At 36.2% G+C, this 14,402-nt stretch overlaps 2 protein-coding genes across 3 annotated transcripts; one reads left to right on the top strand and one right to left on the bottom strand.

Annotated features, from left to right (window-relative positions):
• Nucleotides 1-227: 227 nt before the first annotated feature.
• LOC104883413 (F-box protein CPR1) lies at nt 228-3,954 on the bottom strand. Of its 2 annotated transcripts, none has more exons than XM_048638254.2 (2): nt 3,416-3,954; nt 228-3,307 (listed from the first exon to the last, which is right to left on the bottom strand). In XM_048638254.2, exon 2 carries the CDS (start codon nt 1,681-1,683, stop codon nt 508-510), a length of 1,176 nt encoding a protein of 391 aa, XP_048494211.1. In that variant the 5' UTR covers nt 1,684-3,307; nt 3,416-3,954; the 3' UTR covers nt 228-507. The 2 variants fall into 2 exon arrangements, with proteins under 2 accessions (XP_048494211.1, XP_048494212.1); XM_048638255.2 differs by having other exon boundaries at nt 228-3,301.
• A 2,295-nt stretch (nt 3,955-6,249) lies between these two features.
• Nucleotides 6,250-7,730, top strand: LOC125494674 (uncharacterized). The gene is made up of 3 exons (XM_057392865.1): nt 6,250-6,585; nt 6,701-6,998; nt 7,099-7,730. Exons 1-3 carry the CDS (start codon nt 6,250-6,252, stop codon nt 7,728-7,730), a joined length of 1,266 nt encoding a protein of 421 aa, XP_057248848.1.
• The last annotated feature ends 6,672 nt before the right edge of the window (nt 7,731-14,402 follow it).

Below are 14,402 nucleotides of genomic sequence, written 5' to 3'. Positions count from 1 at the left end.
TCATGGTAAGGACTTCCTTGTAACACAACTCCATCAGTTCTCATATTGTGTAAATTATGATTGATATTTTCTTCATTTCTTAGTGTTCAAAATTTGCACAATCATATAATTGATATTAGGAAGTATGTCACCCACTCATTCAACAACGCGCAGCTCGTATTAAACTCAAGCAGACAAGCTTATGCAACATATGTATTGATCTTTCCTAAGATAACAGATCTAAATCATCCATTATAAACTTACCATCCATTGATTGTGATCTCTGAAAAGGTAGAAGTGATTTACAATACATTGCTTCTCATTTACAAAGTACTTGCATATTAGAACTAAGTAGTACTACAAAATATGTTTTTGTTTACAAAAGAACATAGTAATAGTCCAATATACATACTGATCTTGAAAGGCAAGTCTTAAACACTAACAGTTACCATTAGTTTCTTTTACAGAACACAAAACAAAGTATAGGGCATTAAGACTTCTCCAACCAAAAGCTAACTAAAAGAGATGCTATCTAACCTTACTCTGATTTACTTGAGGAAGAACAGAAACAGGGGAAATAAGGCTCTCCACATAATCAAACACCTCAAAAACCTTTGCATAGGAAGGATTCTTAACAACTGCATACAAAGGTGGATCCAAAGTTGGGTCAATAAGCCAAAGTTCATTCATTAGTTGGACACAAAGAATGCCACCATACGTGAACCCCAAAAACTTGCTGCAATACAAGACAAATTCCTCCGACAACTCCATAGAAGTATTATACAACCTTCTCCAAGAATCCCATTTGTTATGTTCTTTCTGCAACCACACTTCCCACAACCAATTCACAGGGCTCTGCGAGAACATAACATATAATGATCTATCTTCGCCTAAGACACCAAGCATCTTCGAATGAGATCCTTGAGAAAAACCCGGTATTGACAATGGGAAAACTTCAAAGGTTTCGCGAACCAAATCAAATTTACATATGGTTTCATGACTAACAAGGCAATGTAATGCTTCATTCTTGAAAACCAAGTTTATACTTGGACCGAAAATAAGCTCATCTCCAAGTGTATCATGCATTTGCCTCCATGTACGATCTTTGAACGAATATACAACGAAACGCCTTTCAGATGGATAATTGTATGCTATATATACTAAGACAATCTTGTAGTCATCAATTGAAGGAACGGAGCCGAACCAACAGAGCTTGAACTTGACATAAGTATGTCCAGGTTCCTTAGGTAATGTGATTTCTTTGCGTTCATTAGTCATTGGGTTCCAAAGAAACATCATATCCTTAAAAACTTGTTTTGTTACCATCACAGATTTCATCTTAAAGTAAATACAAACAAGACCATCACATGACCCAATAAGAAAACAGAAATGAGTCTTAAAAAAAGTGGCAGGAAATTGGTATTCAAGTGGGATTAACTCGGCACCATTATTAGTGATATCAGAAGAATTTTCAAGCCTAGAGAATGTATTATAGTATTGTAGAGCGATGGTTAAAGGTGGATCAGTGCATAATTGCAAGTGAAATTTGGCGAATTCGGGGTTCGAAATTAGTGAATGCCATGATTTAGAGACTACTTTGCACTTTCCTAAGGATTTTAGGGGTAAACGATGCAAGATATTAAGGATGATATCTTCAGTTAACACCGTAATTGGGCTTTCTTCGAATTTGGTTTGTTTGATCATTGTTATGATTTCTAAGTATAAAATCCTCAAAGTGACCAGAAGAATTTACAGATTATTATGATCATTATCTTAAGAGTTTTTTTGAAAAAAACTGCTAAACATCAATACCTTCGCCACCACCAGGGTATCACTTCGCTGCCACCTTGAAAAACTGATGATATGAGAGAGAGAAAGAGAGAGAGAGAGTTGTGTAATTGAAAGACGTAGAATTTGGAGAAACAGTGACTCAAGCTCTGAACTTTGCATATAGAGAGACAAGAGTTAGAAAGAGAAAACGGAGTTATTACAGATTTGGAGTATCTAGATTTCTTCTCATGGGATTTTCTCCCTATTCTCTGTTAGAGATTTATCAAATTTGCTCTAGAATCTAGATAGTACCTCTCTATCTTTTTTTTAGAAAAATATAAAATATTATATTCTTTTAGTTTGGATATATTTTGTATAGATAGATTTCCCTATATATTGACAAACATGCACAGTTAGAGCAGGCAACCTAAAAACAGACATAGATGGTACCTCTCAGTCTTTATTATTATTGTTGTTATTATAAAAAAAATGAATAGAGTTGAGCTAAGGTGAGTTTATCCCTCGTATCCAAACTCAATCTTCAGATTGTGCCACATCAGCTTTCCACTAATTTTTATCTACTTTTTATTCTTCAGACTCATTCCAGTATTACACTTTATCCCTCATATTCACTCCAGACTCTCTACCAAAAGTTGAACATATTATTTTAGATAACATTTATTCTGCCAAAAGCCGACAACCAAGTCTGAGATTGAGTTTGAGAAACCAAAACTCATTCCCAGACTCATCATTCCATTTAGTCCAAATATTGATAGTCTGGAGGCAGACTCACCAAAGTCTGCGCTGAGACTCGGTGCTCCAGACTACCGATATTCTTGCTCTAAGCTAGGTAAATTGAACTGAAATAATGCCCAAAAGAACATTTTTTTAAAAGGTAAGATGAAGTCTCTTGCAAGGAACGGGGAAAATTGGGGATCACTCCTTGCAAGAGGTGAGACTCGATCCTTTGACCTCTAGGATCGGAGGTGATGTCAATATCACTATGTTATCACCTGCTGCTAAATGCCCAAAAGAACATAGCCTTAAAAAAAAGAAGCAATTTAGTTAGGCTCAAATAAGAGAAAAAGAGTAGACACAACACAAGATAAACATGGCAGGTTCTGACATTTTATGGACCCTAGTTGAAACAAGAAATGAGGGCGCCTTATAAAACAATTAGTTTTTTTTTTAGGGGAAAACCATAGCAGCTTATATTAAATCAAGATCCACCAAAGTGGTAATACTTTGGGGAAAAGAGTCCATCCACACAATTTCGTTCCCAGCGGGACAATCCCAACGAGCTAACAGATGGGCCACAACATTGCCCGCTCGCTTAACATGACAAATCACAAACGACTCCAAGCTACTCGTCTCTTTTTTTTTGTCACTTCCACACAAATGTTTTCAAGCAACATCTCATCAAAGTCGAACAAACCAACTCCTTTAAGAAAAGAACAATTGCACCTAGATTCTTCAAGTAGAGTTCTAACTTTGAAGTCCACATTTCAATATGACAGATCCATTTCAATAAGATAGTACCCCAATTTGATAACTGGCACTTTTAACATAATAATATTAATTAGGCAGAATATAACTATTATAATGTATAAATTTTTTTCAATAATTAAAAAATAATATAAGAGACGATAAGGAGAAACAAGCATACCTTCTGAATTATGCCACTTCGCGAATTTTCCTCTTGCAAGACCATAAAAAGTCCAAAACGTGATTTGCAAAGCAATATTAAAACAGTAGAGAAGGAATCAATTGACTGAGTATATAATTCCAATATTTGATAGATGTTGACGATTTGATGATTTGTTGTTGATGTATCCATCCTTTTTCTTATATATATTGTCGAATTTTTTCCCATTGCCACTATATTAATTGAAAATAATAGAAATTTGGGAAGGAAGTAAGAAAAATTTAATGGTGTCTACTGATTGGTGTGATTACTAATTACTGTTGCAAACTTAGAATATGGAGATTCGGAGAGTGGAGGTAATACTCAGACAACACAGTCATGGCGAAGAAACTAAGGAAGAAGAAAAGAAGATGACGAAGAGTTTAATTTCATTATGATGTGTAGTTTAGGTGAACTAAATCTAATAAGTTCAAAAGTGATGGTTTTTGGGGGAGTTGTTTGATAGCTAGCCGGCAATAACTGAGTAAAGATTGAAATTTCCTTCTTGTACTTGTGAGTTACGACTCTCATCGGCTCAAGCGTCCAATATTTTTACTCTTTAATTGGGAAAACTAGTTATGAGGTCCGCGCTATGCCTCGAGTAAGAAAAAAGTTCATTTATTAATATAATACTCCCCCCGTCTCATAATATAGTGCCTATTTCATTTTTGGTGGGTCAAACTTTAAAATTTTTGACCGAATATTCTCATTTGTATATATAAAAAAATATATTCATGTGGGATCTTGTTAGATTCGTCTCAATGTGTATTTTCATAATATCAACTTTTTATATTTTTTATTAATGCGGAATTGAAGACATTAAAGGTCAAAGTTACGTCTTGGAGACCGTGTAAAAAAGAAACAAGCACTATATTATGGGACGGAGGGAGTACTTTATGAATTATGATAATAAACCTAAATACAACTTAGTCTAGTGGTTAACACTTTAGTATATGTACTTAAGGTCTCGAGATCAAACCCTATGCTATTTCTTAATTTTTTTATTGTACATGGATTACATGAACTAAAACTAACAAGGGAGAGTGCCACGTGGCACAATTTCTTATTTTCGCACGCCTTTTAATATATGTGTATAGATAATTTTTTATTGTATAACGAACTTGTATATTTTTTTTGGAAATTGGCTCGCTTTAGGCTTGGGCACTAGGAGGTCGCACTCCCTGCCTGGGACCCAGGGCCGACCTTGAAGAAGAGATGAGAAAAAAAATTGCAAGTCATAAATGGAAAAATTATAACCAAAATGTGATATAGAATAAGTTAAAGAAAAAATTGACAATAGAGGTCTGAACTTTGGGTGATAATTTTTAAAAGGTCTGAACTATTGATTAACCTGAGTAGGTCCCAACTTTAGGGGGTCTTAACTTTTAGCGGGCCTTAGTGACTTAAAACTGGCTTAATAAGTCATCACTTGTAAAACTTGGGTCACATCAGAAGGGTTAATTGAGGGAGATGTAGGAACTAGGTGAGATTTTTAAAAAAAAAAATCTTCAATTTTAAGTCGTCGAGGCTCGCTAAAAGTTAAGACCCCCTAAAGTTGGGACTTACATAGGATAATAAAGTGTTCAGACCTTTTAAAAATTATCACCCAAAGTTCAGACCTCTATTGTCAATTTTTCCTAAGTTAAAAGTACCTTAATCATTGAGAAGCAGAGAACTCTTACTGGAGTTTTAGAGAGATAAATGGTGAAGATAGATTTGAATTTTTTCCTTGAATAATGCCAAAAAGGGGATTAATTCCCAAAATGTGTGACAAAAAATTTTATTTCCCTGCGTACCGTCCACGTAGGACGGCACGCGAAATTTTTTTTTTTTAAAACTGCAGTAAAACCGCTACTCAGAGTAGCGGTTAATGCATAAAAACCGCTACTCAGAGTAGCGGTTATATTTAAAATCAACCGCTACTATGAGTAGCGGCTTTCTTTAATGAACCGCTACTCTGAGTAGCGGTTTACAAGATTTTGGACCCGTTGTAAACCGCTACTCGGAGTAGCGGTTCATTAAAGAAAACCGCTACTCCGAGTAGCGGTTTATAAAAATCCCCAAATCAGACCTAAATCCCCAATTTCCCAATTTACAGGTGCTCGAAATTTTTTTTCTCTCACAATCACTTCTCCCTCTCTCTCTCTTCCGACGACGCTGCCGCACGATCCTCACCGCCGGCGACCGACGACAGTCCGTCACTTCTTGCTCTCTCTCTTCCGACGACAGCGCCACCTCACCGGATCCGTCACTTCTCCCTCTCTCTCTTCCGACCACAGCCATCTTTGTGAGTATTTTTTTTGTTTTTTTTTTTGTTTTTTTTTTAATTTAATTTGTGTAGCATGCCATATTTGTTAGATGGAAATTGTTTAGTTTGATTAGTATAATTTAGTTGTTGATGATTAAAAATTTAGGATATTGTGATGGTTGATTTTGTATCAATTGGAAGGTTAGTATAATTGGAAGGTGATTAGTATAACTCGAAGGTTATTAGCATATTGTTTAGTTGTTTGATTAGTATAATTTAGTTGTTGGTTGGTTAAAAATGGATTTGAGCATTTTGTGATGGTTGATTTTGCATGAATTGTTGTGTTTATGTTGTAAATACTACTAGTATAGGTGAAAAATAGTGTTCATATTGTTTGAATATGTAGAATAAGAATAACTTAATTAAACATTATGTTTTTTGTATGTAGAATATGGAACAACCTAAATATCCTCTATACCTTTATTGGAATGGTGAATTATCTCAAAATGATGTTGATATTGTGTATAGAGGTGGAAGGAAAAAGTTTTTGTTCATCAATTCCGGTATGATGTTTCAAGAGATTCTGAATAGGGTATATGACGTTGTTGGATGTGATCGTATGTATGTGGAACTGAAATTGTTTATGAGATATCCGATGCCGGGAAAATATGTGCCAATTGCACTAGAGGATGACGAGTCACTGAGTGCTATGTGGCTTTCAGTGACACAAACGTCAGCCATGGCAATGGAGGTGTACATTGAACAAGTTCCCAAAGAGATAAATGTGCAAAGTAATGTGGGTTATGTACCTTCAATGGACTTTAGGGATAGCATGGAGGTACCGACATCAGCTCCTAATATGCAATTTGAATCATTTACTAGCATGTTGTCAGACCCACATTATGTAAATCAGCACATGAATGAGTTTATTTCTCCTGCTTCGTCTCCCCCACATACCATCCACATTCCATCTTGACACTCTACATCAAAATGATGTTGATTTTTTGGGAAACGAGGAGGAGCATGTGGATTCTGATAGGGATGAGGATGATGATGCAAGAGAATTAGTTGACAAGGCAATAAAGGCTGGTGTTCCTTCACAAGATTGGCTTAGAGTTGACGAAGTTGATCAAAGGTTAATAGATTCATGGATGACTTGGAATGTCACTGGTTCATTAACTGTGGCTTCTGAATTTGAGATAGGACAAGAGTTCGCCTCATTGCAGCAATTAAAGAATTTTGTGAAAGCATGGTCGATCTCTAGAAACCAGATGTTTCGGGTGTTAGAGTCAGAGCCCACAAAGTATGTCATTGAATGTGCTAGAAAGGAAGTGTGTCACTGTCCATGGAGGTTGCGTGCAATCATGACTAAGTCGTTCTCATTCAAAATTGTACGATATATTGGTCCACATGCAAGCAATTTTAGGAGACATAACATGTGGAGACCATCCTCTCATTTCATCAGATTTCGTTGCTGATCTTATCGAGGATTTCATTAGGACTGATCCTTCATTCAAAGTTCAGTCCATCCTTACTGTTGTGAAGAACCAATATCAATTTTCAATAACATATAAGAGAGCTTGGTTAGCAAAACAAAAGGCAATCAGCAATATTTTTGGTGATTGGGAGAAGTCGTATCAAGAGTTACCGAGGTACTTGCAAGCCTTGAAAGAGTCCAATCGAGGCACTGTCGTTTACTGGAGTACGATCCCAACACAAGATCCTACTACGCACATCTTTAGGAGGGTCTTCTGGGCCTTTAAACCCTCCATTTCCGGATTCCGTCATTGTCGGCCTCTTATCACTATAGATGGTACTCACTTGTACGGGAAATACAAAGGCAAATTATTGATTGCTATGGGAACAGATGCTAATTTCCAGCTATTCCCACTTGCCTTTGCTGTTGTGGAGGAAGAAAGCACGGAGGACTGGTCTTGGTTTTTAGCTTGCATTAGAAGTTCCGTCACAGATAGAAAGGATCTGTGTGTCATCTCTGATCGTCATAGGGGTATCCTTGCAGCTATGAATGAGCCTGGTAGTGGATGGTAGTGGATGAATGAGCCTGGTAGTGGTCGTACTCATGCCTTTGACGAGTATATGATATGGTTTCGTCGCATCACGAGGTTACGCCTGACGAATCCATCGAGGCGACCACCTTCTACACATTATCAGCCTGCGTCTGCAGATATAGTACTGGTAAGTTCACTGATTTTAGTTGCACTTTTATTTATTTATATAACTATATAATATGTATTTTTTTCTTTCTATTCAGGCGCATACTTTATCTGATATTGCTCATAGGTGCGGTACTGTACTAGAGGCTTCTGAGTCATTGCCTCCAGATATGGTGCGTGAGTTGTATGCGCAGACATTGCAGACTATGAGGGGACTGTGTGTTGATGCTGTTGGCCGAGCTGGACATGGCCACATCGTACAGGGCGTGCCTACTTCTGCTGGATATACATCGACTTCTACATCTTCTACGTCTGCTGCCCATATATCTACCACGTCAGCTTTGCTTTCACCTCCAGTCACTCAGAGGGCCTATCGACGACGTTCTGACACTACTCCCCCTTCTCTTGATGCCATTACAGAGACTCATGAAACCACACCTAGCTCATCTACACCTTCACAAAAGAAGAAGAGAGTGTTTTAGAAGTTTCATTTATTGTTTATGTAGTTAGTTAACATTATTTTCTCACTCTAACTTGTAACTAAAATTTTTTTACATACATTTGAATGTGTATGAACTTGGTGATGAGTGATCAATGTGTGGCTTATATTTGGTGTTGTTGAATGGAATTTGGTGCTGGAATTGCAGGTTGGATAATGTTGAAATTGGAGGTTGGATAATTGTTTGGAATTGCTGGAATTGCAGGTTGGATAATGTTGAAATTGGAGGTTGGTTAATTGTTTGGAATTGCTGGAATTGCAGGTTGGATGCTTGTTTGGGATTGCTGGAATTTTTTTGGCTTTCTGGCAGTTGGCCAGTTATGTGGAAATAATGCAGTGAGGTGTGTAATGGGTACAAAACCGCTACTCCGAGTAGCGGTTTTAATGAATGAACCGCTACCCGGAGTAGCGGTTTACCCGAGGGAGAAAACCGCTACTCAGAGTAGCGGTTCATTCATTAAAACCGCTACTGTGAGTACCGGTTTATGTGAATGAACCGCTACTCGGAGTAGCGGTTTTATTTGAAGTAAACCGCTACTCGAGTAGCGGTTTTACCTCCGTTAAAACAAAAAAAAAAAAATTTTTTTCGCGTGCCGTCCTACGTGGACGGTACGCAGGGAAATAAAATTTTTTGTGGCACATTTTGGGAATTAATCCCCTTTTTGGCATTATTGAAGGAAAAAATTCGATAGATTTCATAGAGAGAGAAGAATAAGATGTATTTCTTATTACTGAAATAAACTGAACAAACATCCTTTTATACTCTAGATACAATAGAGAGAGAGAGAGAATCAGTTAGAAGAAGTAACAAACTTATTATTACAACAACAGAAATAACATAAACTAACTAACTAGGCTTTTATTCTTCATATTCCCCCTTCAAGCTGGACATGATTGGAATCAACAAGTCCAAGCTTGGCACTGAGATACTGATGCCAGAGGCGGATCCAGGTTTTTGAATTTGGGGGGTCCTAACCAAACCATCTAGCACATTGACTTTTAAGCAAGCAAAATAGCAAATACACAAATTTGACTATTAATTGTTTTTAAGACTTCGTTATTACATAAAAGTATAAGAAATTGAATTTTTTTTAAAAAAAATTAAGAGATCAACAAGTTCAACATCTTACCTCATAATTTTTTTTACTTGCTCAAACTTAGTATATAAAAAGTGCATATAATCATTTTTATTTATTTATTTGAAAACGAATAAATCAATTTAAAATATGTAATTGCTAAAAACTAAGAGTTGAAATAAAAAACAGATGAATTGTTTGGATTAAATAGAACGAAAAAAAGAAAAGTAATAAAGCTTCAGCCTTCAATTGAACCAAAAAGCATTTCTTTAGAATGAAAAAGAAAACATTGGAGTTGTCTGAATAGAAACTCGAACCTGCGACCAAACTAAAATCATGAGAAAAAGCTACAATAACCACTGGAGCAAAGCCCACTCCGTGAAACAAAACTGCGCGCACACTTTTTTAATTATATTTCTGCAGGTCTGGCGCAAGGAGAAAAACAAATTTTTAAAATTTGTTTTGGGGGGTCCTGTGCCACCCAGGACCCTCCATAGATCCGCCTCTGACTGATGCTGTGGCCCTGGTAATGCTTTTGTCAACAAGTCTGCCAGTTGTTCTTGACTTGAAACATGAGAAGTTTGTAAGAAGCCAGCTTCTACTTGCTCCCTGACATAGTGACAATCCCTTTTTAGATGTTTAGTTCTTTCATGAAAAACTGGGTTCTGAGCTATATGTTCAGCTGCAGTATTATCACAATATAGAGTAATAGGGAGAGAAATATGAACTTTTAAATCTTGCAATAACCCTTCAAGCCACACAACTTCAGAAGCTGTACTAGACATGCTCCTATATTCTGCCTCAGCAGAAGATTTACTTACTGTTTTCTGCTTTTTCGTTTTCCATGACACCAAATGATTCCCAATAAAAATACAGTAAGCACTTAAGGATCTGCTAGTGAATAGACAGGTACTCCAATCTGCATCACTATAAGCTTTCACAACATTATCACTGGTAGCAGAATAAAATAGGCCAAGATGAAGAGTACTTTTCAAGTATCTAACAACATACATAGCAGCTTGTAGATGTGGTTTCATGGGACAACTTAAGAATTGACTTAATTGTTGAGTAGCATATGAAAGATCAGGCCTTGTAATGTTTAGGTATAACAACCTACCAACCAACTTTCTGTATTGTTCTGGCTCATCTAATACATCACCCAATTCAGTGGATAAACCCAGACCTTTAGGTAAAGGAGTATAACAGGCCTTGAATGATCAAGTTTTAAGTCTTGAATCATATCCACTATATATTTCTTCTGACTAAGCACAATACCTGATTCACTTCTAATTATTTCAATTCCTAGAAAATACTTTACTTCACCCAAGTCCTTGATAGTAAAGGCTTTATCCAAAGCAACCTTTATCTCATCAATTTGTGTTTGTGAAGTACCAGTCAAGAGCATATCATCAACATAAACCAGTAGAACAATGAATTCACCTTGAAGTTCTCTAGTAAACAGAGAATAATCTTGCTTTGATTGAGTGAAACCAATAGAAAACAGAAACTTATTTAACTCTTTATTCCACTGCCTGGAAGCCTGCTTAAGGCCATAAAGAGACCTCTTAAGATGGCATAATTCATCAGATTTGGCTTTATCATAGCCTAAGGGAGGCTTCATATACACTTCTTCTTCTAAATAACCATGCAGAAAAGCATTATTGATGTCTAATTGGCAAAGAGGCCAATGTTTAGAAGCAGCAAGAGAAATAACAACTCTAACAGTTGCAATTTTTGCAACAGGAGAAAATGTGTGAGTGAAATCCTCCCCTTCAATCTGCTGATAACCAGTTGCTACCAACCTGGCTTTGTACCTTTCAATTCTACCATCAGCTTTATGTTTGATTTTGAAAACCCACTTAGAACCAATTGCCCTTTTACCAGTAGGGAGACCAGTTAACACCCAAGTTTGGTTCATTTCAAGGGCAGTCATCTCCTTTTGAATAGCCTCTCTCCACTCAGGGAATTGAGTAGCCTCCTTATATGAAGTAGGTTCATGCAAACAAGTAGTGTGAGTCTGAACATTGAAAGAAGCAGAAGGAGAAGAAACAGGAATAGTAGGACATATAAAGTCCTTATACTTAGTAGGAGGTTTACTAAGTCTAGAAGATTGTCTAATAACAGGAATTACCATGTTATTATTAGAAGAATTTTCAGTAGAAAATGAAGAACTGGCAGGAGAAGTTTGATTAAGGTCATGGACAGGAGAAGATTGATGAATGCTATTAGGAGCAGGAGAAGTTTGATTAAGGTCATGGACAGGAGAAGATTGATGAATGCTGTTAGGAGAAGAAGAAGTATTGAGATAAGAAGGCTGATTCAAATTATCAGAAGAATTATGATGATTAATAGGAGAATGTGAGAAAAATTCTTGAACAGAAGGATGATGACTAGATGAAGAAATATGACTATTATCCACTGATGGTTCAATAAATGAGGAAGGTAAATCATCAAAGGAAACAATAGGTGTATCAAGAGGTGTATTATGAGAAGGAACATTGTGAGAATGATTATTTTTTGAAAGAAAAGGAAAGATGTGTTCCTGAAAAACAACATCTCGAGTGACAAAGCATTTATGAGAGACCATATCATAAACTTTGTATCCTTTTTGACCAAAGGGGTAGCCAATGAATATACATCTTGTAGCTCGACTGAACTTGTCCTTATTTCTGTCTATGTTGTAAGCAAAACATTGACAGCCAAATACTTTTAAGAAGGAATAATCAGGAGGTTTTTGAAACAATATTTCAGAAGGTGTTTTCCAATCTATGACAGGTGAAGGCATCAAATTTATAAGGAAAGTTGCTGTGAGTAAACAATCACCCCAAAACTTAGTAGGTAAGCTGGCTTGGATTTTTAGAGATCTGGCTACCTCTAACAAGTGTCTATGTTTCCTCTCTACACGACCATTTTGCTGTGGTCTTCCTATTATGCTAGTTTGGTTGATGATACCCTTGTTTTGGAAGAGGTTAAGACATTGATCTTGAATGATTTCAGTACCATTGTCAGATCTTACAATCTTGACTTTTGTATTAAACTGAGTTTCAACTTGTAGTATGAAAGCAGATATGGTTCTGTAAATTTGCATTTTGTTGTGTAAAAGATAGGTCCATGTACACCTACTATGGTCATCAAGAATGGTTAGAAAATAGGAGGCTCCTGACATGGTTTTAGACTTATAAGGACCCCATAGATCTATGTGGATTAAAGCAAAACAATGAGATGCTCTACTTAAGCTTCTTGAAAATGGAGTTTTATGATGTTTGGCAAAAACACAGACTTCACAAAAATATTCATTTAGATGATCACAAGAGCAGACATGTTTCATTTTGGATAGAGAGATGTGACCTAATCTTGCATGTAGTAAATCAATTTCTGCCTTTGTGAGATGTTTATGCTTTGAAGAAGTAGTGTTCACAGGAATAGAATTTACTACTGCTGTATTAGTGGCTTTAATAGGCAAGGAATAGTTATGAATATAATTGGTAGATGATGAACTGAGAATGTATAGACCTTTGTGTTTAGATCCTATAGCTAGAATTTTGGAAGAAAAATTGTTATCATAGAAAACACACTTGTTTGCATAGAATCTGACTTCAATATTAGAATGAGCTGTCAATTTTCCTATGGAAAGCAGATTATGTTTAAAAGTAGGCACATACAACACATCTTCAAGAATCAAATGATCATTAATCTTCACACTACCAATTTCAGTCACATAAGAACAACTTCCATCAGGAAGTCCAATTTCCACCATATTATGTAACTTATTTTTATGCACAAGAAGACTATCATCAAAAACCGTGGTCAGTTGCACCTGAGTCCACAATCCACATACTAAAACATAAAGCTGAATTAGAATTAGTACCTGCATAGTTAGCATATGAACATCCAGGACTGTTGGAAGATTCTCCAACAACCTGCTTCCCTTTCATAGCTCTCATAACTTCTTGTATTATTGATTGCATCATCATTGAATCAGAAGTACCAACACCTTCATGTGACTGAGAAGGACCAGCTATATTATGTTCAAGAGGATTATCATCAATGTAATCTATTGTATCAACAGATACATGTGCAGCAAGCTTCCCATTGCCAGGCTTTTTAGTAAACCAATCTGGATATCCTTTAAGCTTGAAACAGATATCCTTAGTGTGACCATGTTTCTTGCAATAGTCACAGAATTTTTCTTGCAAGTCTTTCTTCCAATCTTTCTTATATTTGTCCCTAACATAATGAGACTGTTTTTGAACTGCAAAAGCATTCATCTCATGGCTTCCTGGTCCAGCATTCAATCCACTAACCTCCTTCTGTTTCTCCATTTGCTGAGCTAGATAGAATGCCCTACTAAGAGAAGGTAGAGGATCCATAGCCAAAATACTACTAATAGCATTATCAAATCCACTATTCAAGCCTAAGAAGAATTGCATCAATTTTTCTTCTAATTCAAAATCAGATACTCGCTTCAGGAAATTGCAGCTGCATTTGGATAGAATGCCACATGTGCATGAAGGAAAACTTCTCAAATTTTGTAGTTCATCCCAACACCTCTTCAATTTTCCATAATAGTTCATAATAGTTTGATTCTCTTGTCTGAGATTATCTAATTCACGTTTCAATTGATAAATCTGTGGTCCATTACATTGACCATAACATTCACAAATCTCACGCCACAATTGAGCAAAAGATTCAACAAAAGTGAAATTCTCACTAATTTCTTCACTCATAGAATTTACTAACCAACATGTTAGTAAATAATCACATCTCATCCAATGATTGTAATCTTTATCAGATTCATCAGGTTTAGGAATAGTTCCATCAAGAAATCCTAATTTGTTTTTAGCAATCAAAGCTCTCTTAACATTTCGTTTCCAGCTAATGAAATTATATCCAGTAAGATTTATAGCAACAAGCTTGTTCATAGTTTGATCTGAACTAGTTATGAAATAAGGATCATTGTAAGCAACACTTA

The sequence above is a fragment of the Beta vulgaris genome, chromosome 2 (assembly GCF_026745355.1).
Source record: "Beta vulgaris subsp. vulgaris cultivar EL10 chromosome 2, EL10.2, whole genome shotgun sequence".
NCBI classification, from domain to species: domain Eukaryota; kingdom Viridiplantae; phylum Streptophyta; class Magnoliopsida; order Caryophyllales; family Amaranthaceae; genus Beta; species Beta vulgaris.
The sequence above is the reverse complement of the archived record's forward strand: the minus strand, read 5'-3'. Positions and strand labels throughout refer to the sequence as shown.

Bases quoted from the DNA above. Each gene is read 5' to 3' on its own strand.
- LOC104883413 (XM_048638254.2), bottom strand. From the start codon at position 1,683: ATGATCAAACAAACCAAATTCGAAGAAAGCCCAATTACGGTGTTAACT.
- LOC125494674 (XM_057392865.1), top strand. From the start codon at position 6,250: ATGTTTCAAGAGATTCTGAATAGGGTATATGACGTTGTTGGATGTGAT. The intron at 6,586-6,700 runs GTAAATCAGCAC...GGAAACGAGGAG, and splicing joins TGTTGTCAGACCCACATTAT to GAGCATGTGGATTCTGATAG. The intron at 6,999-7,098 runs GTGCTAGAAAGG...TCCACATGCAAG, and splicing joins CACAAAGTATGTCATTGAAT to CAATTTTAGGAGACATAACA.